Source organism: Coccinella septempunctata, chromosome 9 (assembly GCF_907165205.1).
Source record: "Coccinella septempunctata chromosome 9, icCocSept1.1, whole genome shotgun sequence".
NCBI lineage: Eukaryota > Metazoa > Arthropoda > Insecta > Coleoptera > Coccinellidae > Coccinella > Coccinella septempunctata.
In genome coordinates, this window is record NC_058197.1 from 15,330,236 (window position 1) to 15,355,650 (window position 25,415).

The 25,415-nt window shown below is 38.7% G+C and overlaps 2 protein-coding genes across 8 annotated transcripts in view; one reads left to right on the top strand and one right to left on the bottom strand.

The window, feature by feature from the left end:
- The window catches only part of LOC123320012 (homeobox protein cut), a 77,582-nt gene extending 66,190 nt beyond the window's left edge, over positions 1–11,392 (top strand). For 3 of the 6 annotated variants that reach the window (XM_044907144.1, XM_044907148.1, XM_044907149.1), the window contains 4 exons: positions 3,937–4,273; positions 4,372–5,213; positions 5,290–5,714; positions 8,522–11,392. In XM_044907144.1, coding sequence (XP_044763079.1) covers positions 3,937–4,273; positions 4,372–5,213; positions 5,290–5,714; positions 8,522–9,769 — 2,852 coding nt within the window. In that variant the 3' untranslated portion in view covers positions 9,770–11,392. The remainder of the gene's footprint in view (positions 1–3,936; positions 4,274–4,371; positions 5,214–5,289; positions 5,715–8,521) is intronic. The other 3 variants (XM_044907145.1, XM_044907147.1, XM_044907146.1) reach the window with 3 other exon arrangements.
- A 2,731-nt stretch (positions 11,393–14,123) lies between these two features.
- Positions 14,124–25,402, bottom strand: LOC123320391 (phosphatidylinositol transfer protein alpha isoform). Of its 2 annotated transcripts, none has more exons than XM_044907704.1 (7): positions 25,252–25,402; positions 24,893–24,923; positions 22,263–22,526; positions 17,082–17,159; positions 15,156–15,383; positions 14,687–14,745; positions 14,124–14,627 (listed from the first exon to the last, which is right to left on the bottom strand). In XM_044907704.1, exons 1-7 carry the CDS (start codon positions 25,266–25,268, stop codon positions 14,489–14,491), a joined length of 816 nt encoding a protein of 271 aa, XP_044763639.1. In that variant the 5' UTR covers positions 25,269–25,402; the 3' UTR covers positions 14,124–14,488. The 2 variants fall into 2 exon arrangements, with proteins under 2 accessions (XP_044763639.1, XP_044763638.1); XM_044907703.1 differs by lacking the exon at positions 17,082–17,159 and adding an exon at positions 16,900–16,977 and having other exon boundaries at positions 25,252–25,399.
- Positions 25,403–25,415: the final 13 nt, after the last annotated feature.

Genomic DNA, 25,415 nt, shown 5'->3' on the forward strand with positions numbered 1-25,415 from the left:
ACATTTCACACATGCTCCCATCGAGATCGCCCGTAAATTTTCTCACATTTTCGTTTCGTATATATACGAAATCGACTCATCCGCCAGACAACGTATGATTACAATTAAGAAATTCAATGGTTACCTGACGCGTTTCCGCTGAGAAACGCTCTTTATTGTCAATGTGGAATGAGTCGCATATTTTTCTTCGAACCATCTGCATGAGAGAGTAATCGTTGGAGGATACATATATTTCCGCTCTAACGATCGCTCTTTCACTTGGAAATCATTCAAAAGTCTCCTCTCGCCGATAATCGAGCACACCACCGTTAATCATAGAGTAATCAAAGTACGCACACAGAAACACGAAACGTTCATAGATAATCATCGATGTGTGACAGATGACAGATTGATCTGTGTTCAAACCATCGATTCCTTCGAAATCTAGGGTTATATCGATTTTTCGATGCCTATCTGCATTTTTCATGGCGATAATCTAGCAGGGTCCATCTGAACAAAAGGAAAGTGTACCGAAGGCCGCAAAAAGTACGTTTCTGTTAGGGGGGGTTACGACCGCGAACCCGGGGCTGCTTTCCTTTTGTTTTCCGGGTTAATTTCGGATCGTTCCGAAATTTGCATGAGAATATTTTTGTCTTTGCGCCGACCCGCACGGAATTTATAGTGGCAAATATAAAAGAGTAAATTAACGATTCAGACAAGAGTATATTACGTGGGAGATTTATCGGGCTTTTGTTTTCGGTCTCAGACGGCCGGTATTGCAGGGTTCGTTTTTACCGATAAAGCCCGAATTATTCCGATACCATTCCGTTCGCTATATTGCACTTAAATATATCCCGCCGCAACCGAAACAATAAAGTTCGTGGTTGTTTTTAATATAGGGGCGGAGATTTTTGCGTCGCGTTTCACGGTAGCCAATTTTCTTATACCGGAACGTTCAATTTCCGGACGTCAAATGTCAAATATGACATTTCATAATTCTATGCACGGAATACAAAACCATAGATGTAGAATCTTCTGTGCGCGTTTCTGTGATAGGGGCGCGTTCGGATGCGATCAAAAAATCGCGTAAATCGGGCGTTGTCAAGCCGTCCGCTCGTGTAATGACCAGTAATTTAATGAGGCAGATTGGAAAGGTCCCGAAACACAAAGCAATAAGGCTAAGCATTTTAATGAAGAAAATACTTGGCAGACTTTCAGCCACTTATTCATCCGATGGGATCGAAAACGAAAAACAATGATATACTGTTCAGAAATAACCTCCGCTCTCTATTCATTTATCCATTTCCGATGCCTCTTTGTGAGGCACGTTGAACGTGTCTCAGGCGCACGTTAATCTATAATTGTCAACAACGAAGTCCCTTTGAGATCAGTTTCCAATCGGGGGACATAGAAAATGTTAATTACTCCCGAACGTCATCGTGATCTGTCATCTGTCACGGATATTCGAAACGTCAAATTCGCGATTTTTCCACGCGTTCCATCGACAGGAAACAGAGTACACGCATGAATGATCTAAGTAAATGACCCCACTCTAATGTCCCGCGACAGATTGGCAGAACCCTAAACCGATAACTCATAACCTGTATTTTAACAGCAATTTCGCCATTGAACCGGGGTCCGACCAACGACCAAATGCATAATTTAATACTCGTTTGACGATAAAAGGTTTCAATAAAATCCTCTCTACCCGAACGGCGACAAATAAATGGAAAAATGACTGTCGGAGGTCCGTGTACATCGAAATATGATTAGCGAACGCCGATAACAATAATTATTTAAAGCCGCCCGAGACAGGAAGCTGGCATTGTGGTACCGCATCGAAAAAATCATCGGGTCATTTCCAAAACTAACACAGGATGATGTCCCCTCCCCCTCTATCATACAGAGGAAGTTCGAATCGCAAACTGTCATTATCGACAGACCAAGATAAAATCGAATTCTGTGGAATCTATGTTTCGATTCACAGAAAATTGAAACATCGAAAATGACGATCCTCGTGCGATTCGATGATAACGTTCACAGAAATTGAAACGTTCACGGAATGAACTTCTTCTTTATCGATCATCGAACGCGAACTTTTTGGCACAAATTCAATAAGTGGTGGAGAATATTGTTTCGGAAAACCGTCAACACGCGATTCTATTGTCATGCGAATCTACTCAAATTCTCCCCCCCCCCGGTCGGAAAAATAATTTCGGCTACCAATTTTCCATCGAATCGTCGGAAATAAGTAAAAGAAATGGGAAAAAAATCGAAGGGTTCGTTTATTGGGGCGTTCGAGTCCGATATCGCTCGCGTGTCTCGCTTTGCATGTGTAAAAACGCCGTAAAAGTTTTTTTTATATAATTTCAACCCTTAGAATATAAGCGGAAACTACGGAGCTTCGGGCTGAACCCGCGTTGGCTGTTCGATGTCGTATCAGACATTCTTCGACGTAATTACAGCATGGTACTTTCCTTCAGGATCTATAAAAAACTTGAACGTTCTTCAACTTTCATTCCAACTCCAAAAATACTAAATAAATCCTGACCTGGGCGAGATTTGAACTGAGAAATTTGTTTCAGCACTTTCTGACTAAATTCCTAAATCTCCCGAATTTCTTGTTAACATGGCAACATTGCAGTTTGTTCGAAAATACTTTTTTCGTTCGAAAAACGATCAACGTCTTAGAACTCCTCATGACTGAAATTTGTTGAAAAAATCCGGAAAATGTACCCAAAATTTCGGAAAATTTCGTGGAAATCAAAGACCATTTTCCGATTTCCACCAATTCGATTTCGCGAAGTATCGAAGTCACGTAATCCTCCCAAATTTAAGACTGGCTAGCACGAAAATTACCTTCAGTTGAAAACGAACGCAGCAGAGAAAATCTGAAAATTTGGAAAGCGTTTTTCCGATTTCCACTAATTTCACGAAGTATTTTTGAAATTTCCATCGGGCAAAGATGAAAATTACGACCCAAACCTTGCCGGAAACTGATGCACCAAACACAGTCGGAAAATTTGGAAAATTTTGATAAAAATTTTCCGATTTCCACCAATTTCGTTTGATTTTGCGAAGTTTTCGAAGACACCCTTCCAAACTTCAAACCGGCCAACACTAAAATTACCTACAGCGTGTTGGAAACGCACGCACCAAAGAAAATCGGAAAATTTGGAAAGCTTTTTTCCGATTTCCACTAATTCATTCGATTTCATGAAGCATCTTTCTAATTCAGTCTGGCTGAGATGAAAATTACGACCCAAACCTTGCCGGAAACTGATGCACCAAACACAGTCGGAAAATTCGGAAAACTTTTTTCCGATTTCCACCAATTTCGTTTGATTTCGCGAAGTTTTCGAAGACAACCTTTCAAATTTTGAACCGGCTAACACTAAAATTACCTACAGCGTGTTGGAAACGAACGTACCATAGAAAATCGGAAAATCTGGAAAGCTTTTTTCCGATTTCCACTAATTTCATTCGATTTCACGAAGCATCACTCGAATTCAGTCGGGCTAAGATGAAAATTACGACCCAAAGCTTGTCGGAAACTGATGCACCCAACACAGTCGGAAAATTTGGAAAACTTTTTTCCGATTTCCACCAATTTCTATTGATTTCGCGAAGTATCGAAGACACGTGATCTTTCCAAATTTCAGACCGCTGTCACGAAAAGTACGACCTACAGCGTGTCGACAACGAATGCGCAGAAGCGGAAAATTTGAAAACAATTTTCCCGATTAAACGAGCTCAGGTCACAAAACTTTTTTCACACTCTGAACTTACAGTCCAAAGCAACTTTTTCTATTTAGATCCATGGGAAATTCACCACGTTGTACCTCCATCACAGACCAAAGCGCATGCTCTAACCCCTGGTCTCCATTTCCCCCCCTTCACTAACGCCACCAATCGTAAACGAGAATTGATTAAGAAACCTCACCTTTGTCCTTACAGACAGTTTTTCTTCAGGAAAGGAGACAGGTATCCCAAATTACGGTAGGCCCGAGGGCGACCTAACCGACGAAAGACTGGCCCACATCCTCAGCGAGGCCTCCCAGTACAACCAGCAGATCAAGCAGAACCCCGACGACAGCCACAGCAACGACTCCAAGTCGCCGCACGGCTGCTCCAGTCCCTTCTCCAGGGACCACAGCCAGAACAGGCGCATGAAGAAGTACGAGAACGACGACATACCGCAGGAGAAGGTGGTTAGGATATACCAGGAGGAGCTGGTCAAGCTGATGGGGAGGAGAATGGAGGATTTGAGGAACCCCGCCGGCAACTTCCCTGGGTAACTATTTTTTCCTCTTAGAAACCTTTGCGAAACTTCCACTCCTTGTTCGCTTTTAATTCGTTATGGTCGAGAGCAGTCTCTAAACTAATATACAGTATGTTTTTTCCGCAATTCCTTAGCGGTAACCCGATGGAGAGGACTCAGGAAGAGATAAGACTGGCTTTGGACGCTTATCACCGGGAGATCGCCAAGCTGAACCAGGGTCAACCGCCACAGATGCCCCTGGGTCTCCTAGCCCTCCAACAACAAGCTTTAGCGCAACACCAACAAGTACAAGCCAACGGCGGCGTCCAAGACCTCTCCATCCCGAAGGACAAGATGAAGATGATGAACGGGATGGACGAGAAGGACAAGGAAGACGACAGACATTCCGGCAGCGCGTTCAGCTTGGTCAGACCGAAGATAGAACCGGGCACCCAGGCGAGCAGCAACAGCACCGCCAGCAGCCCCTTGGGCAACTCCATCCTACCGCCCGCCATGACGCCCAGCGACGATTTCTCAACATCCGCGGCTGCCAGTCCGTTGCAGAGGATGGCCTCCATCACCAACTCCCTGATATCGCAACCGCCCCAACAGCCTCACCCGGCAACCAACCAAAGACCGTTGAAGGCCGTGTTGCCGCCCATCACCCAGCAACAGTTCGATCTCTACAACAACCTCAACACCGAGGAGATCGTGAAGAAGGTCAAAGAGCAACTGAGTCAATACTCGATCAGCCAGAGGCTCTTCGGAGAGTCGGTGCTTGGATTGAGCCAAGGATCCGTCAGCGACCTCCTGGCCCGTCCCAAACCCTGGCACATGTTGACCCAGAAGGGCAGGGAACCCTTCATCCGCATGAAGATGTTCTTGGAGGACGAGAACGCCGTCCACAAGCTAGTGGCCAGCCAATACAAGATCGCGCCGGAGAAACTCATGAGAACCGGAGGTTACGGTGGAGGTAAATATCAATTTTTTATGATCCACCCTCTAAACCCTTCCTCGAAGCCATTAACAACTTCACAACTGAAATTTAGCTTCTTTTCCAGCTTGCACATCCATCTCAAAACCCATGCCCCCAACGTCCAAGATGCTGAGCGAAGCTGCTGGACTCCTAAACAAGATGCAAGAGACCCAAAACCTCCTGCCGCCAAGTCTACAGTTGGCGTCGCAAGTTCACACGCCGCAACCTCCACCCCCACCGATGCTACTGACTCCACCCGGTATGCCACCACATCACCCCTTAAACTTACCCACTCCAGACCACCTGAAGAAGTCTACGCCAAGTCCGCACGGTATCCCGCATTCCCCGATGGGACAGCATCAACCCGCCCTGAGAAACATGCACCAGCACATGTCTCCCAGCGTCTACGAGATGGCCGCCCTCACTCAGGACCTGGACACGCAAGTGATCACCACCAAGATCAAGGAGGCCTTGCTGGCGAACAATATCGGACAGAAGGTAAGAAAAACGATTCTTCTATGTCGATATAAAAATATCTGATCGACCCGTGGTAGTAGTCTGAGTTAAAATACGAAATGTGGAAAAATTTTTAAGATACAGAAAAATACGATGCTCGTTGTTTCCAAGAAGAATCCTGTATGCTAAATTGGGCGAATCTTTTTCAATTTTTGAAATTTACATGTTTCAAAACATTATCTGTGATCATTTCTATGGTAGGAACTTATAGTTGGTCCCTTCTTCATTTCTCAAGGCTTTTTTTCTACCGAATAATGAACCAAATTATTAGATTGTAATACTCTTTAAAATATTCACATATTATCAGTTCTAATTTGACCTAGAAATTTGTCCCATGAGTTCATAAACTACCTATCCATTTCTATACCCCACGTAATTCATCAATAAAGAAAATTTCAAAGTTTTTCCTAGGAAATGTTCCAAACTATAAGGAAAATAATATGAATAGACAATGTAAATGTATGGAAATAGATTATTACCTACATTTCCGGTCATGGTCCATATTTTCAGATGAAGGTGGACACAACCTGAATAAAGAAAATTGAAGTCAATTCACGAACGCAAGAATTACGTTGAACAAATTTCGAATATGGAAATAAATCGACACTTACTCGTATTTTTCAGATTTCAGTTCATATTTGCGTATAATATATATTTTGTCATTCGACTCTGAATATATCACGATGAAAAAAATGTGCAAGTCACTTGCCATCATAAGAAATTTTAGAATATAGAATAACTATGATCTAAGTAGGAAGCTATGTATGTACCACAAAATCTACAAGTTCCAAAACATTATCTGTGATCATTTCTATGGTAGGAACTTATAATTGATCCCTTACTCATTTCCCAAGGTTTTTTTCTACCGAATAATGAACCAAAATATCAGGTTGTAATACCCTTAGAATATTTACATATTATCAGTTCTAATTTGACCTAGAAATTTGTCCCATGAGTTCATAAACTACCTATCCATTTCTATACCCACGTAATTCATCAATAAAGAGAATTTCCTAGGAAATTTACCATACTATAAGGAAAATAATATGAATAGACAATGTAAATGTATGGAAATTGATCATTACCTACATTTCCGGCCATGGTCCATATTTTCAGATGGAGGTGGAGACAACCTGAATAAAGAAACTTGAAATCAATTCACGAACGCAAGAATTACGTTGAACAAATTTCGAATATGGAAATAAATCACCACTTACTCCTCGTAATTTTCAGATTTCAGTTCATATTTGCGTATAATATTTATCTTGTTATTCGACTCGAAACATATGCACGATCAAAAAAAATTTGCAAGTCACTTGCCATCATAGGAAACCTTAGAATATAGACTAACTTTGATCTAAGTAGGAAGCTACGTCCGTGTCACAAAATTATCGATGTTTCAAAATATTCGTAATTAACGTTCTGTGGGTTAATCTATGTACTTTTTCTGACAATTCGCGAACTGCGATTGGGATGTTTATTGTTTACGACACGAATGAAAGAGAAAAGTGAATATATTGGAAGATCCTTTGGCAAAAGGGGAAAATGAATATACAGAGTGACACATTTAGAAACTTTCGAGTTTATTGGTGTGGAAAAAATTGGGAAATCGATGGGACAGGTGGTTTTTGATTCGAAAGATATCAACATCATTTCCTTGACTTCATCGCTTTATGTACCAACCCTTAACTCTCGTAAATAAAGAAATGTCGTACGTTATATCATTGCGAAGGATTTTTCTGAGTATTAAAATGAATTTATTCATGTTTTCTGTATTTCTTATTTATTTTTCATCGAAAGCATACAGAGAAATCTCAGTATACATAGGGGGATTGACGTAAACCATCCACTAGAAGTTTTTGGGGAAATATTGAGTTGAGAATTCGTACCTATCAAAGAGATTTGATCATTGATCTGTTATTCAACTAAAACATTCTCACTATACCGAATAAATCATACGACTTCTTCATTTCAAATGGCACTTTTAGTATATTTTTACACCATAAGAGAGTCCATTCAAACACGATTTCAATAATGTACCATACTGGAGGAATCCAATCAAAAGTTTTCTACCCCTAATGTTTTTCGTGGAAAAAAATTAGAGGTATTTTACATTCCCTCAAATAAATATGGCAAATATTAGATCTTCAGTGAAAAATTCTTCATAAAATAAGTGAAAACCTAGGCTAGACTAGATCATACAGTACAGGGTGTTCATGGCAGGATAGTCAACTGCAACAAATCAAGGAAGCGAAAACTATCAATTCAATTTTGTAGGTCTTCTATCAATTCTTGGAAAAACAGTGTTTGAACATTATCTACACCCAAATCGGATAGTAAATATCATAAAAATTTGGGACCATTTGGGTGTAGAGAATGTTTCAAGCAGTTTTCATATTTCTTCGAGTAAAATCGATGAGTTTATGAAGTTTTCGTCACTTTGATTTGACGAAATTGACAACCTTGATATGAACACTCTGCACAAAGATGACCCATACAAAAACCAGTTGAGTAATGGGTTTTCAATCTTTTGTTGGTGATTCTTTTCGCATAAAACCCAATAATTGTTCTTTAATGGACTCTCCAAAGGTGCCAAAAAATACTAGGGGTGTCATAGGACAATTTTTTTGATGAAATTCCACCTCCAAAGACTTGTAGACCTTAAAAGAAGCTCGAACAGTTTCTTCGGGGATCTTCAACTAGCCCGAAAGTAGCTGTTGTTGACCTCAGAGAAACCACAATCGCACCTATAACCACAGACCACGACTCCAACCGAATTTTTGTTCCAGATCTTCGGCGAGGCAGTCCTAGGCCTCTCCCAGGGCTCCGTCAGCGAGCTACTCTCCAAACCCAAACCCTGGCACATGCTCAGCATCAAGGGACGCGAGCCCTTCATCCGGATGCAGCTGTGGCTCAACGACGCCCACAACGTCGACCGCCTCCAGGCTCTGAAGAACGAGAGACGAGAGGCGAACAAGAGACGACGCTCCTCGGGCGCCGGGGCGCACGACAACAGCTCGGACACCTCCTCCAACGACACCTCCGAGTTCTACCACTCCAACAGCCCCGGCCCCGGACCGCCGTCCAGCAAGAAGCAGCGCGTGCTCTTCTCCGAGGAGCAGAAGGAGGCGCTCAAGATCGCCTTCACCCTGGACCCCTACCCGAACGTGCAGACCATAGAGTTCCTGGCCAGCGAGCTGGGGCTGTCCAGCAGGACCATCACCAACTGGTTCCACAACCACCGGATGCGGCTCAAGCAACAGGTGCCGCACGGCATGTCTTCCGATATACCGCCCAGGGAACAGACGGGGGGCCAGGTGCCTTTCGACCCCATCCAGTTCAGACTGCTACTAAACCAAAGATTACTCCAGATATCGAAAGAGAGGATGGGCTTGTCCGGCGTTCCCTTACCTTATCCCCCTTACCTGGCGGCCAACACCAACCTCGCCGCCTTGATCAGCAGAGGTCTGGACCTCTCGGCCCTCAACCACGCCGTCAAAGAACAAATGAGCGGGCTGGACCTCTCGATGACGTCCCTCAAACGCGAACCCAACGATTTCGACGACGACGAAGACGTGGACAGCAACGTGGGGTCGGAGGACTCCAACATGTCCGGCAGCATGCAAGACGAAGGCGTCAAGGTGGAGCAGAAGGAAGAGCACGAGACCCCTGTGTCCCAAAGGGGCGGTAGGTCATCGCGGAGGAAACCTGCGGCTCCCCAGTGGGTGAATCCCGACTGGCAGGACGAGAAGGTCAAACCTGGGGACGAGGTCATCATCAACGGCGTTTGCGTCATGCAGACTGAAGACTACGGACGGAGGAATTCCGAGGAGACGGTCCACGTCGAACCCACCCCAGTTATGGACCGTTTCGACGACGACAGAAGTGACGCTTCCTCGGTCAGTCAGGACAATAACGAGGGGGAAGACAAACACCTCCAATCCGGCCAAGAGAAAGATCAGGAATGTACAGACGACGCCCAAGAACACGACAAAACGGTGAAAAAAGAAGACGAAGACGAAAGGTGGGATTATTAACTGCGACAACAGTTTAACCCTTCTCAGCATAGTTAAAATTAGTGTGTATAAACGAAGTAAGACTACCCAGTTAGCTACAACAACCAAGATTGGAATTGTTTTTAGAAAAGTGCAATCGAGCAGCAGCGGCGTAGCAAATTACAAATCTCAAAATTCCGCGATTTCCTACGCCACTGTTCAGTAGACAAGTATCGAAAATTTTACCCCCTTCCCAGTTATTTATTGTGATTTTTAAGTACTATTTACCAAGTTTTGTTAATTTGTAAGTTTCCCTGTTCTTTTTTGTATTTATGTAGTAAGTATATAAGACTGTTACCATATATTATTAATTATATTATTATGACCGGTCTCGCGAGCAGTCCAGGTCATGCAGAGCAAAATGTTTGAAATATTGTGATATATAAGCTTATCGTTTTTTATTGTTTCTTTCGATGGCAAAATTTTCGAAATTGAGATATTCGCGCGTCTATTCAGAGATACATAATTGCCAAATTGCAATACGACGTCTTGTGATTTGAAACATTGGACGAACAATAAGTTGAATAGATATTGAAATTTCGTACTAGAGATCTCCAAAAATCGTTTTGTTTTTTGTATATAACAATCATGTTTACATAATGTACATTTAGGTAAAAATGTTAGGTATTAAAACTCGTGTTCAAAAAAAATCGAAGAAAAAAGAAAAATTTTCTCTAGTCTTTCCATAGGGGCATCAATCAATTCGAATATTCACCTGGCCAGTACAGAAAAAAACGGAGGAAAATGTATATTTTGATCACGGTTTCCAAGCATTCACATTTAATTCTTGTAAGCATCCATCAGTATTCCACATCATTAAAATGAGACACATCACAAATTCGTAATATTAAAAATTATAATTCAGAATTACATCCTTTATTTCCCCTATGAAGCTTCAATACGATTTTTCCGCAGTTTTCAACCTACTGGTTTAAGTGAACATAGCTTTAATTTAAAACTGAAAATGTTTTATGAAAGAGAAGCATATCGTTATTTGATAAGTGTAAAAATGAGTAAATTCCACCCAGAATTTAATAATCAGAATGTATATTCTTGCCGTTGTTTTTGATTTCGCTCAGTTTTTTATGAAACAGAAACGATAAAATATTGTACGAAACAAAGACTATGAGAAATTTAGTGCAATATTTTGACGTAACGAAAAATGTATATTTTTGGCAATCTACAAAAAAAAAATATAATTCTTCCATGATGAATGTAATGAAACATTGTGAGAGAAGTTGAAGAGGCATTAGCTCTATTAAAAAGGGCAAAATATGTATATTGTGCACATTTTTAAATAACCACAAGTAAGTAGAGAGTACAATTAGAAAATTCTTTGCCGTAGTGAAAGATATTCATGTTTTTTTCGATTTTCCGTTATTTGGATAAACTTTCTATGTATTGGGATAATACGTAAATTTAGTTTAGATATTTAAATACATTGATACATTGAAAGTTTATTTATTTTATTATATTTTATAAACATTATAGAAATCAAACGTCTCCAATGTTTGTTTTATGATCTATACAGACTTTTGTAATTGTAAATATTTATATCATATCATTCTCTTTTGAAATTTCTAAATTAAAACATTTCTCTGTATTTAAAAATTTGTTTTATTCAATTTCTTCCATTGATCTATAAAGATTCAGCTATGAACTCAAAAAATCAGATAGCAAAGTGTATTGAAAATGAGGAAAATACTGACGGAGGTCACATTTTGAGAAAATTCCTGAAAAATCACATCTTACCGAGTTCAAAATGAGCACTTCGTTGAAAAATAACGTGTTCAAGGTCTTTGTAAAATTGGCGCATCGATTTCCTAAAAATTTCTGAAAAAATTCATCATCAGATAATTTGAAACAGATTGAATGATGTATTGCGGCATATTTATTGCGTTGAGCCATCTATCGGAAAATTTTCACACTGAACTGATTCGAGAGAGATGGCACAGTAGAAAACTGTAATAAGGAGAAAGACATCTATTGGAAGTTGTTGATACTAACCCTGCGTCTTAATAGATTACTTTAAACACAGTATCAAGTTTTCAGGTTTGTCTAGTAGGTGGCGCTGTTTATTACAGATTCCATCTTTACTTTTTTCGGGCGACATCTAATGGGCAATTCCGGGGAACATAATTTTTCAAATAGATCACTTCACGAATTATATAAAACATGGAGGTTAACGAAATAGATGGCGCTGATAGTTACAGTTATCTACAGTGACTTACACTTATCTAGCTAAACTTTGAATGTAATGAAATAGATGGCGTTGTTATTTTATTATAGTTATCTACCTTACCAACAAAATGCTACGGGACAAAATAATTTAAAAATTCATTCCCGATCAATCCGACATCTTCTCATCGCACGGGCAATTTAGATCTAATTTATCATCGAATTTAGCCTTACTTCCACCAGAAAACGAGATGAAATGGGTTTAAATGCCAAATCCCATGTGAAAACAAATAATGACTTCATTCATCTACCACCTACACAAAAAATGCTAGACAACAATTGGAAAGTTTCCTGTCCTACCTACCAAGAATTTACAATGCTCTTAAGTTGTCTCAAACTAGATCGAAACAGGTGTGGAGGACCCAAGAAAAAATTCTCTTAAACGTCTGACTTTATTCTATACCATTAACCAATAGTACTCTTCAAAATTATACATTAAAAACACAATATCAACAAAACGAATCACCATGAATGCATTCACTCTGGAAAAAAATCACAATGTAATCTTCGAAAATAAAGATATTCCACAATCCAACACTACTTCAAAATTCAATCCAGAAAATATCTCAACTATCAATGTTTCGCGAAATACTTCATTGTTTCAATAGGCTATTTCAAAGTGCACTAATTTGTTCCACGAACTAAGGAAAACCGATTTACAAACATATTGTCGAGATGATCCCACTCCGATGATCAAATGCCTGTCTAATGTACATTATCCTTAATATGAAAAGAAAATACAGTGTTCTCTCAAGGCTTGTCCGTAACTGACCTGTGATAAAGTGCACCTATAATTTTATTAGTTTTTTCCTATTATTAACACCATTTATACTCTTCTACATCTACTAATTGAACAGATGAACAGTATATTTTCAACTCTTTTATATATTGCTAGAAAATAACGAGGAAAAGATGAACCGCTTCACATCTTTCAATAGCATTTTCAAATCCCCATTCGTTTATTAACAAACAATTCAAAGAAATACGAAAACGAGTACACAGGGTGCGCAAAATTCGTTGTCTACTGAGGGGATCTCAAGAACTATAGCAGCTGGAACTGATGACACATTTCCCAGCTCTTTTTCAAAGAAACAATGAAATATAGAATGGTGAAAATCGTAGCCTCCTACCCTACGATTCTTCGTATTTGAGTTATTAGCAAATGAGATTTTGACGATTTCGAAAAGGTCTCATAACTTTTTAGTCTTTGAAGGTACAGATCTGAATCTGGAACCTTCTAAAGGCACTTTATTCATAGAATCCACTGACAAGTTCAAAATATGATTTCATTTCGCTTTTATTGAATTTGTTATTTTTGAATTGAAAAAAATCTTTCGTGAGTAGATTCTACGTATAAAATTGCCTAAGGAGGATCAAGTTTCAGATCTGTAACTTCAAAGACAAAAATGTTATGAGAACTTTTCCAAATCGTAAAAATCTCATTCTTGCTAATAACTCAAAAACGAAGAATCGTAGGAGGCTACGGTTTTCGCCATTCTTTGTTTCTCTGAAAAAGGACTATGAAATGTGTCATCTGTTTTCTTCTACCTCTCATAGTTCTCGAGATCCCCTCAGTAGACAACAAATTTTGGCCACTATGTACAATCCTCCGAATCACAACACGCAAAAGTAAATCAAAAAACTGAAAAATCGAATAAATACAATAAAAACGGGCAACACATATACTCACCTAAAATCTGCTAAAGAAAACAAAACAATCGAACGTCAAACTGAAGGAAAATAGAAAAGAAATGAAAAAAATTCAACAATTTATTCAGGCTTAGATTCTAATTAGAGTAAAAAAGAAGTATATAATTTTATATATACAAAAAAAAATAATCTGTCACCTAGTAGACTGATCCTGCAGAAAAATAGAAATTCTCGACAACATTAAAAAAATGACTTTCACATCGGCAATAGCAGTTTATTATTATACGCCTCCTTCAACATAGCAAAATACGAGCTGGGGGGATGGTCGTATCGGTGCCATGTCGAAGAATTATTTGAAATTTCCTAACTGAATATGATCCATCTCCGGACTGTTGTAATACTTTGGTAACTATCTAAAATCTCTTGCTATCTGAGAGAATCCCAAAAATTCAATATTTCCTCTTTATTATACGTTGAATTCGATCACGACATTTAGAAAACACCTAACCTCAAAAATGGAATAAGGAAAATCGCCATATTCCTATTCGGCAGAGACACATCACGATACTGATCATTAATATTAATCTGAAGGACGTTGAATTTGTTGAAGTTGAAAAAAATATTTCTTGATTTATCCAGCAAACTTAAGTATCCACCTGATCTACCAGCTCGAATAAAACAAGATTTACATAACGTGTCTCTACCTGACGGACAATGCAAATAGACAATGTTTCGAATTTGAATGTTTGTTTCTTTACTAATGTTAATAATCAATATTTTACTAAACAAAGACTCTAAACGTTGTTTTTTCCTTTACTCAGAGTCCGCCTTCAACCCTCGTACTTCCCCTTTTTGACGAAGGGCCTCTAGTTCTTCTTTCGTTTTTTCCTCTATTCTTCTTATGTCGTCCATCGTCAGACCATACCAGCGGTCCATCCAACAGAATACTTGCCTGGAGGAAAATTCAATGTTTTTTGGCACAAACTTTATTCGGTTAAGAAGTCGACTTACCTATGAAAATTGGTGAATAACCGTCTTTCGGTTTTTTGGATAAAACTCTCAATCCTATTCTGAAATGAAAAGAGAAACGTTTTGAAGGTCACACAGAAAAAAATGTCTGTATTTTATTCTCAGTCCGAACAAAAATATTCCAATGAGCGTTGCTTATAAGGAAGATTTATTCGAACAAACTCCTTATTAGTCGAAAAATTTGATCGTAAAAAGGTAGCAAGGACAAGAATAGTAAAGAAATTGAGAAATATTCAAACAATTTGCATATCACAATAATTGCTTGTGACGTTAATAACATATTTTTGTGTACTTGTATATTTTAACAGAAGATTCATGAGGTCAATGTCTATATGTACAAGTCGAAGACTCTCTCTGTATATTAAAATTTGTTGTTTTTTTCTTCAGACAGTTTAGTAGTAGTATATGGGATTTTACCGCCAAATCGACCGGTTTTTTTTCGTTTACTAACCTGAAGCCCAAACCACTTGAACTCCACCGTGACCAACTTGTAGCAGGTCATGACGGGCTGGACCTGGTTCCTCCAGTCGCCCGTCAGTGGACCCCTGCCAGTTTTCTGGGATCGGAACAGGGTCGGATCCTCCTCTTTCTTATAGTCTGACGATGGTAGAGGGTCGTTGGCGATATCGACGAAGACCACCTCGCGCTGCTTCAATTTGTCGTTGGACAATTGGTGAACCTGAAAAAAAAAAGTGTAACGTAACAATTTTGATGCATATGTGGAAGATACAGTCAGAAATAAAGACACGAGATTGTGGAAGATTCAGCAGATTCAGAGAGAAAGTCCACTAAAAATGCAAAGGTTTACTCAAAAAATAGTTGTAATTTCTCAGTACGACACATTTCAAAGGGAAAAACCTAGTTTGAAAAAGCAGCTGATTGAAAATGAGCCAATAACCGATTTGGTCCATGAATAAACTGCTCTCAAAACATCGTTTCTTTGAAATCTTATTATCCTTGCATGAAAAACTCTGCATGTGTATATTCAAAAGGAAATTGGGTTTCTCCGAAGAGAAAACATATAGATAGATGCAATATTCTCAACTTTGACGAGCAGTTTATCTAGCAACGTAGAGTACTGACGACTGCAATGGTTTTTTATGATTTGTATATTCCAAATTCGAATATTACCATTTGATGGTCTAATATAAGATCGATAAGAGCGATTCTGATGATCTATACGACCTTCTTAGTGGATTTATAACGCTTTTTATTACATGCATCAGATGCTATATCACGTATGCGTTTTTCAATTCGATTCCTTTGAAACAGGAATATAAAATGAACTTTATTACTTTCTACTTATTACAGCATAGATAACTAGATGCGTTTTCTCTTGAACGAGCGTAATAAAATTCGAACAATTCAGGGAAAATACAGAAATTGTTGCCTCGATCTTTCATCATTTTCGGGATGTTCGAGGTTTAATTTTTTCCTTCTGCTTCTCTTTTTTATCCGTGGCATACAACAAGCAATGTTGGATTGTTTAACGTACGTTAAATTAATTATTTATTCACACGAAGAAAAAAGTTTGCGTTCAAGGAAAACCTGAATCGTCGAATTGACTGCCGACCCAATTCCAGCCATGGTCAAGGAACTCTACCACCGCGAAAAATGATTTGTTTCTCGAGGTTCTGTCGCGTTATCGTTCAGTCGAAACATCCAGAAATGTAACGGACTATCAGAGTTTTCCAAGTGGATATAATAGCCAGTGGTAATGGACGTTTTTATTTCAACTCTTTGCCACTAGGTTTTACGTTGAAAATGTAGGATGTAAAACGTAAAAAAACTCATTTGTACCAATAATGATAATGCTGAGTTTGAATTATTCAACATGATGTGTTTTAAAATATCTTTCTTGGGAAAAACTCAATCAATTTGATTTTATTAGGAAGCTTCTTCTGCCTCCTCAAAAGATAAGCCACTGTTGAGAAAACCAAGTTCGAAATTTGAAAGATACAGGCTGTACATGAATAGTTGCGAAAAAATTTAAGGGGTGCCCCTGCTTAGAGAGCCACACTCTTCAGCTGGGATCTTTAGGTAGCTGTACCGAAGCAGGGGTTTCTCAAGGAAAAAAAATTCATTTAGACCCTGTGTATCGAAAGATATTCACTAAAACATCGATCAAGTTCATTTCCTAGTACCTACCACAATTTTTTTCTTGTGACAACCTAACAAAAAACGTTCATACTCACATTTTCGGAGTTTCCATTGTCTCCCACGTGCATGGTCTCTATGCATATGACGAAATTGTCCTTCATATATCCTGGATTCTGAGTCGAAGGAAAAAGTTGCAAGTCCACAGATGATAGCGAAGTGTTGGGAAGGAGGAAATATGAAAAATAAAAAAAAATTATTAGTGATAGCTCGGACTTACGTTCTGCGAATATCCTTTATCGTTCGCGTGCATTGTTTCGATGAGGATAACGAAATTTTCTTTCATATACAGGGGATTCTGGAAGTAGAAAAAAGGGGGGACTTACTTGCTTTGAAAAATTCATGCAATATCTCTCCGATCGGGAAGCTTCTAGCGCGGCAATCCGGACAACACGTCGCACTGCCCACGAAAACGTGCTGGATTTTCTCTCACTCACGGGGTTATTAAAACTTTTTTTCTTCAACACGGCATTATATCGACAATATCATGTTTAATCAACACTCAAATCAAATGTTTATTTAATCTGTCAAAAGTGAAAGTTTAGGTTAAGACATTTGGTTTTTTTCGTAGGAAAAAAAAAGATTAAAACGATATTCATTACTCTATTCAGTTTTGTGTCAATGAGGAATGCTCAAGACATCCATCAGAAAACGGATTTCCCGAAAGGGACAGTTTCTGCTAGCAGCATGAATATACAGGGTGACTTCAAAGGTGAGGCTTGCTTTTTGACAGAATGTAGAAGTAATCAAAATGAGTTCCTCCACCAAAAATTGTCTATATAAAATATTGACGATGTCTGAGCTTTAACCCCAAGAAATTCGGCAAAATTTCATTCAAGGGACTGTGGAAAGTGACTTCGGTATCGGAAAAACGAAACAAAACATAAACAAGGTTCAGTAATTCCAAGTCTATCTGATTAGTTGCATCAGGTCACTTGAAAAATTGGGCGATTTGTGGTGAAAGGCTTAGAACATAGTTGTTCTATGTTCTAAGGTGAAAAGTATAGAAAATTCGGACAGTTTATTGAAAGTGCTTAGGTTGACAACATGCTATTATTGTTACCCTATTTCATTCTATTTTAACGACCATTGTTGGAGGGTTCGAACAAGGAGAAGATTGTGATGACTATTGTGAGAAAAATTTTTAATAATTCAGACGAATTTTTTTGGTTGGATTTTAAACTAATATTCCATTTTTTTACACTTGGTCCTAAGTCTTTTCCTGTCAGTTGGTATGGAAATAAGCCATTTCATCAAATAGTTCAATTTACTAAATAATGAGAAAAATTCGGCACACGTAAAAATCGAACAAGTCAATATCCTAAACGAAACTATATGGTTGAGTCAGTCATCACGAGATAAGTGTTTTCCCATTGCTTTGATATTATTCAGATAACAAATGATCTAGGGTCGTATGAGGATCTATTTCAGAAATTATTTTAAATTTTTTTTTCAACTTTGTCATTTTGAAAGTTTTCTATAGACAATTTTTGGTAAAAGGCTTTATTATGACCAGTTCTACCTTCTGTTAAGAAGAAATCCTCACCTTCAAATACACCCTGTAAAGAAGAACTATAAAAGTGGTTCAACCAGCTTCTAGGGGTATTAAAAAATAGTTTTTGAATAAGCAAATGATCAAATCAGCAATTTATTTCCGCAACTTTTATTGACTGTATACGTTGATATATTTTCAGTGTTCATTGCAGTATTTTCTTTCGAATGTTCGTTTTATCGTCGTCATTTTTCAATTATGATCGTACTAACATATTTTGTACGATTTACAACCAGAATTGTTCTTCAAATTGGCAATAGTTATGTCATAAATAGTAAAAAAAAAAACGATTCCATAAAAAAGCTTATCAACCAGACATTCAATTCGGTCGTAAGTAATCTTGATGAAATTTAACCTGGAGATCTCAACGTATCGTCGAAAATAATGAACCTCCAACTTTAAATTCTAAAGCACATCAAGTTACAGATCGAGATTCACCAGACCAGACGTAAATCTATATTCATGCTGTACGATCGTTACACATTTCATATACGGCAGAGAAGAATGTGACGTTCAGTTATGAAAATATCGAATCAATCGTTCCGTTTTATTAGATCCATCGTGCAAGGTCGAAATAGCAATCAGTGAAATTGCCGGAATATTCTGCGTATATTCCCATGACGGGTGTCATCAATTCGTAATTTCGTCTCCGGCGTTTTTTAGCGTGAAATCGTAACACAGCGCCACAGATTCCACGCATTTCAAGTACATATGCCATTTTCCTCACCCACGATACGAATCGAACGAAAAAAAATTAAATATGCTGAACTCGGAGTAGAAAAACCTTTCAAAAGAGGTGTCACAACCCCATCTTCCCTATTCAAAATTGAGGGGTTGAGGTTGTAACACCAAGGGTTGAAGCGATACGTTTTGACGTTTTGTTACGTTTTGTTTTCAATGAGCCACTCTGTATTATCGAAGCACTTGAATTCGAGGCCCTTCAGTTCATCGAACAACGATTATTATGCGGGTATGATAAAATATCATTTTCTTCGACCTACATCGATAAACATAGGGAAATTTCAAGGTGAGCGTTCACCCAGAGGGTCCATTCCCTGTCGCAGACTGATTTTCCCCGATTTTTCTCGTTAATTCACCACAACACGTGTCGAGCGTCGGAATGCGAAAGAGATCTTGCTAGTCCCCGTACAAAAACCGACGACAAAGCAGGTCTAGGAAGATTTCCTCTCGTAATCAATTCCGATACATGGTACGGGGATGGTATCTTCCACTCTGATACGCCCACGGCTCGCGATCCGACATACAAAGGGATCCGTTAATTGAGACGACGAGAAAAGGCTGCCTCGGTTGAAGCCGCGAGAGGTAACAAAGCAAAATTTGGCTAGATGCGTAGGCGAAGGGTGGCAAGAAGAAGCGTTCAAAGTCCCATTATACACCTGATCCGCCCTGCCGGTTTTCCGCGTGTAAAAGATGTATCAATTAACCATGATTCGGTTCGGTGAACGCCCTTCGCAACATCCATTCAAACCCATGGAAAATTTGGCATCCCCCAAGACTCTATCGGACAAGATTAAGTACTTTAACTTTCCACATCAAGGCGATCCTCAAACCAGCCAACTTATTGGTTCGATTGTTGCGAGAGGCAGCGAAAATTTAGAAATTCCATCGCTGGAAAACCCATTATTTACGATATAAAAAGTGCGTTCGTCAATGCTTCATATCGCAAAGTCGAATTTAATCTAAAGTTGAGGTCCACTGAGCCGGACTAACCACACGAGAGTTGGCAGTTCGAAAAATACAGACACCACCGGCGGATATCAACATTTTCAAGGTAATACATCGCCATTATTCGTATGGTGAAACGGAAGTGTGTGAAATTGCACGACGGAAAAGCGATTTTGTTCGGCGACAATGTGAAACGACTGCGAATTTCATGCGAAGCGTTTCGAACAATCTGAATGAAAAGCAAAATTGAAAGAAAAACTTATTTTTTCAGCCCTGAACCCTTATACGAGGATGTATCGATATCTAGTTAGCCTAGACCAGTTCCATGAATAAAAAAACTATTACGTTACTGTAGCAACGAACAATAACTCATTAGAAGTGTCAGTATGAAGTTTGAGGTCAAAAAAATAAACCTTCAAAAGAGGTAAATTTTCCATTGAAGATGATGACCGATCGGGAAGGCCAGTTTCTGTGTCAGTCCCCGAAAATATTGATGCAGTTCATGACATAATTTTATCAGACCGTCGAATTGGGCTAAAACGTCTATCTGAAGCACTGAATTTTTCATACGAACGCTTTCATCATATAGTTCACGTCAATTTGGACATGGGATTGCTGCAAAATGGATCCCCAAATGTTTGAAAGTTGACCAAAAGCGTGCAAGGGTAGAAGCAGAGAGTTCGATCTGTGCTCGATTTGAAACCAAGTAGACTTCTTGAACCGAATTGTTACTATGGATGAGACTTGGGTACATTTCTATGATCCAGAAACAAAGTAACAATCGATGGAATGGCGACACTCTAGATTTCCAAGACCTAAGAAGTTTCGTGTCCAATAATCTGCTGGAAAAGTTCTTGCTTCAGTTTTTTGGGATTGCCATGGGAGTAATCACAATTGATTACTTGGATAAGGGTAGAACAATAACCAGAGATTACTATTCGACATTACTGACCACTCTACGTGAAAAAAGCAAGAGAAAAGACGCGGAAAGCTATCCAAAGGTGTTTTGTTTTCGCAGGACAACGCCCCTACACACAAATCTCATGTTGCCATGCAAAAAATTCGTGATTTAGGGTTTGAATCATTAGAACACCCCTCTCATTCACCAGATTTGGCTCCATCAGACTATCATCTCTTTCCTCAATTGAAAAAAAGTTTAAAATGTCGTAAATTTTCTTCCAACTAGGAGGTAATAGAAGCTGTGGTGGTCTGGTTTGCAGAGCAAGAAGAAACATTTTTTTTTGAAAGGTCTAGAGACGTGGCAGGTTCGCTGTAATAAATGTATCCAATTAAGAGGAGAATATATTGAGTAATAAAATATTTAGACATTGAAATTTTGCTTGGTTCTATAGTAGGCTAAGAATTTTTCAATATATCCTCGTACGTGGTTATGGGACAAGCATTCCGCCTAGGGATTCGAAATTCATAACGAAATAAGTTCGTGAAATCCAAAAATCTGAGACACATTTTTCTCTTCCTGCAGGATCCGTTGGGAAGCATTATCCGGGTGTACAGAGCGAGTAATGGTCGAATTACATATTCGAAATAAAAATTGACCTACTCTGAGCCTTTTCTGTTCACAAAATACTACACAACGAGCATATGAATTTCGTGCGTTACTCATTACCCACTCTGTATATCCGTAATGTCGTAAAACCGATGAATCATCCGTTACAGCTCTCGATCACATCTAATTTAAACGATGCACAATGGTTTTAGCGTGACAGCATCAACAGTTCCGTACAATAAAAGCGGAATTTTAGTTTTGTCCATTTCGAATTTGAAGCCATTAACTTGGAACGACGAGAAAGAAACCGTAGACTTGCCAACTATCAGAATTACGGCGAAAACGCGAACAAAGGTTACCCAAATTGAAATTTACATGAATAAATATTCGATGTGTCATAAACACACCTCATTATTCGCGAAATATTTAAAAATGTTATCGGTCAATCAGGACTAACGAAGGCTCGAAGTCTAAGGTAATCGGGAAATGAAAGAACGCTCAATTTTCACCCAGGACCGTTGCGTAAAGTGATCGTCCTACACATTTCATTCATTAATCACTCGTGAATAATGAGTCATAATTCACCGAATGTCAATCGAAAATTCAGTAATCACTTGTGATTTATGAGCCATTATTCACAGGCCTAGAAGACTTACCGTGATGACCGTCCGGCAGTACGGATAGGCGTTCCAGGCCTCCTCGTGCACCTCCAAGCTACCCTTGGGGGCCAGCAGCCTTATGAAGGCCGGCACCTTGCTGGTCAAGTGGTATATCTTGTAGGTGTATTGACCGGAGTTGTACTTGCCCCCCAGCAGGGGGTAATTGGTGAAGGGCTCATTCTTCAGCACCTCGATCCCTTCGCCGCCACCTGTGTTGTCCTTGGAGGCCTCGGCGACGCTGAACAGTTGGGCCACTTGGTACTGGAAGGAAAGAGAAACGTCTTAGGGGTGAACGAAGAATTTTCACGTATGTGTACGGTCGGAAGCTGGTATCTGAGGACGGCCAATAAGGCCGAAACCATGGTACGCGGATTGTCGTCTAAATTAATGTAATGTAGGCGTGAACTCTATACTTTTTTTACAAATGATTAGGTTCTAATTTGCGATAAACTTTGATCGGCCGTGATGACGTTAAGCAAAATTCGATTTTAATGGTTGAAGGAAAAGATGTACCTCGCTTGGAAATTATAAACATACATGTATAATTGCCAACTTCCTTGGAAACTACATGTTTTCGCTGCGTTACACCACCTGTCATTAGTTAAATTGGTGGAGAATTTCACGACAAAATTCAACATGGACAGGATATCGACTTATTGTGACGGTCAATGAAATAATTCATGTGAAATTCTTCACATTTTCCATCCAATTCCAAGAGTGATGATACAAATTTAGTTGGTGAATATGTCTTAGTAGTAATTTGAACATAAGACGTTAGGTGATTCTGAATAAGTTAGTAAAGAAAGGGGAATCGATAAAAAATTGATAATCAGTTTATTTCAAACCATCAGTGAAAGATAAGCGGAATAATTTAGGATCAAGGACACAAAGAAGGGTCTACAATGTAATGATGCGAAAAAATTCTCTCCCCATCTCAGTTTTCTCCATTCCTCACATATGCATGACACCGATACCAGTCCGTAACTTCCGTAGAAAGAAAAATATTTTCGTCTCCTTCCTAATGAACCTATATTTCGAAGTAGTCCGATTACTCGAGAAAATTTCAAGCTCTCTTTCCATTTAAAAAGATGAAATATCAAAAAATACGCTAACATCGTTAAGTGAAAACTCTTAAAAATCGTCACAGGCCATAAAAAAATCATAACTCATTAAAGACGAAAGGGACCTTCAAAATGAATCAATTAATGAATGAAGGACGGAAGAAAACTCATTAATTGGACATGAAAAATTATAGAAATGTCAGGCATTAATTATTACCGAACTATGGAATAATGCGATGATGAAAACGAAAGTGAAACCTATACTCTTGCCAAACTCGAATACACACGGTGTTTACTGCATTTTTGGCGCATCTAAAAGAAACACCCTGTACGGAAACTAAACTCGATATGCAAATCTAGAAAAAAAATTGTGCAAACTCAGCGCTCGTATGAAGTGGCACGTGTAGTCCCCTCATTCTGGTGAAAACCAGAACCGAGATAAACTAATCCGTAATGAAATTTAAAATGGTAGGCAGGAAACGGTGTCGATAAAACCAAAAAAAAAAGTATCGTATGCAACTTCAGTACGAGCCCTTGACCTCGTTCGAATTATCGCAGGTGTTGAAAAATAGAGGGCGTTGGTAAAGCGGTCAAGGACTCGAAAAATCAACGGCATACATAATGGCCTGTGGGAAATTGTTATTGTTGTTTATCGGAGACCGTAATTGTTATACAATATGCATGTTTACTTGGGTGAGTCACTACATCACAACCGGGAGAAAGTGATATTTATTAAAAACCCAGAGAGATAATAGGAATGAGGAACGCTTCTTGATACAGATAGAGGATGTATACCTCAAATGATAAAGATAAGACCAATATTTGTCAGTACAAACTATGAGAAACTGCAACAATTGAAAACCAATTTCTTGCCTCTAATCGCTACTGAAAAAGAATCTGATCTTTCAATCATATTTATCAGTAATAAATTCATCGTTTCACCCTGAATTTCATCTATTCACCAAAAAAAAACTCTTAGCCAAGTTGACTTTTATGAAAATGGTGTATTTTGGGTTGCCTAACATCAAAAGCACCTCCAATACACATCAATTGGCTTTTTTATTTTTAGATTTGGTTAATATATACTGATGATTTAGCCTAATCTCAACCTGATAATGAAATATGGAGTTTGTGCTCACATTATCTGAAGCAATCTCTAACGTAGTCATTGATATTAATATGATTACAACTCCTCTCCTATTGTTTGAAGCAACAATGATATCCATACTATAGATTTGATTTACAAAATAGAATTCAGAATGAGTATTGATTCAATAGCTGTAAAGATTTTTGCAAATTCACCATGCCTGAGCAAATGATGAGAAATATCATATATATGATCAAAAATATATCCACAATTATTCATGAAATGTCAAGAATAACAGCTTTTTGGCAATTCCTAGAACTTCCACTTTAAATTTTTTAAAAAAGCAAATATTCGATGACAATTACTGATATTTTCCACCGAATGAAGATGCCAATTCCCAGCTTCTAATAACCATGCATCCATGCAAAATGAGATGAAATCTGCAATGATAAAAGCATGAACTCCAAACACATACATACCTCATCGACAGTCAAAGGTAAGACGACTCGGCTGAAACGAAAATTTCCAAATTTAATTCGACAATACAGAGCATAAACTATGATCAAATTAAATTGGAATCTTAAGGATTACATAGAAGTGAATTGCTCCATGAAACCAATAATTTCAAACAAGTCAGATTAAAATATGTTGACAATATAAGTTCAGAATCTTCCAAATCCCTTGTTTTCATTAATTTAAGGTGCTTAATTCACACAGGGAAGATTTGGACACAGAAAGATAACATTCATAATTCGCCACACATTTCTTGCAGGTAAAATTCGTTTTTTAGTGAAAGCTACATTTTCCAACGAATTGGAGACTCGTGAAATATACTCACAATTCTTTAATTAACATTTTGATCCGTGATTTTAATTTTTAACAAACATGTGAAATGAAGATCTGTCATAAAACTAAACTGACCCACTCGTCGAACAGCAGCCTGTACGACGGGTTGACAGGACTGCGCAGATGCAATGACGCATCCTCTGACGTCAACTCTCA

Bases quoted from the DNA above. Each gene is read 5' to 3' on its own strand.
- LOC123320391 (XM_044907704.1), bottom strand. The intron at 15,384-17,081 runs GTAAGTCCGAGC...TTTTTTTTTCAG, and splicing joins ATAAAGGATATTCGCAGAAC to GTTCACCAATTGTCCAACGA. The intron at 14,746-15,155 runs GTTAGTAAACGA...TTTTCATTTCAG, and splicing joins TCAAGTGGTTTGGGCTTCAG to AATAGGATTGAGAGTTTTAT.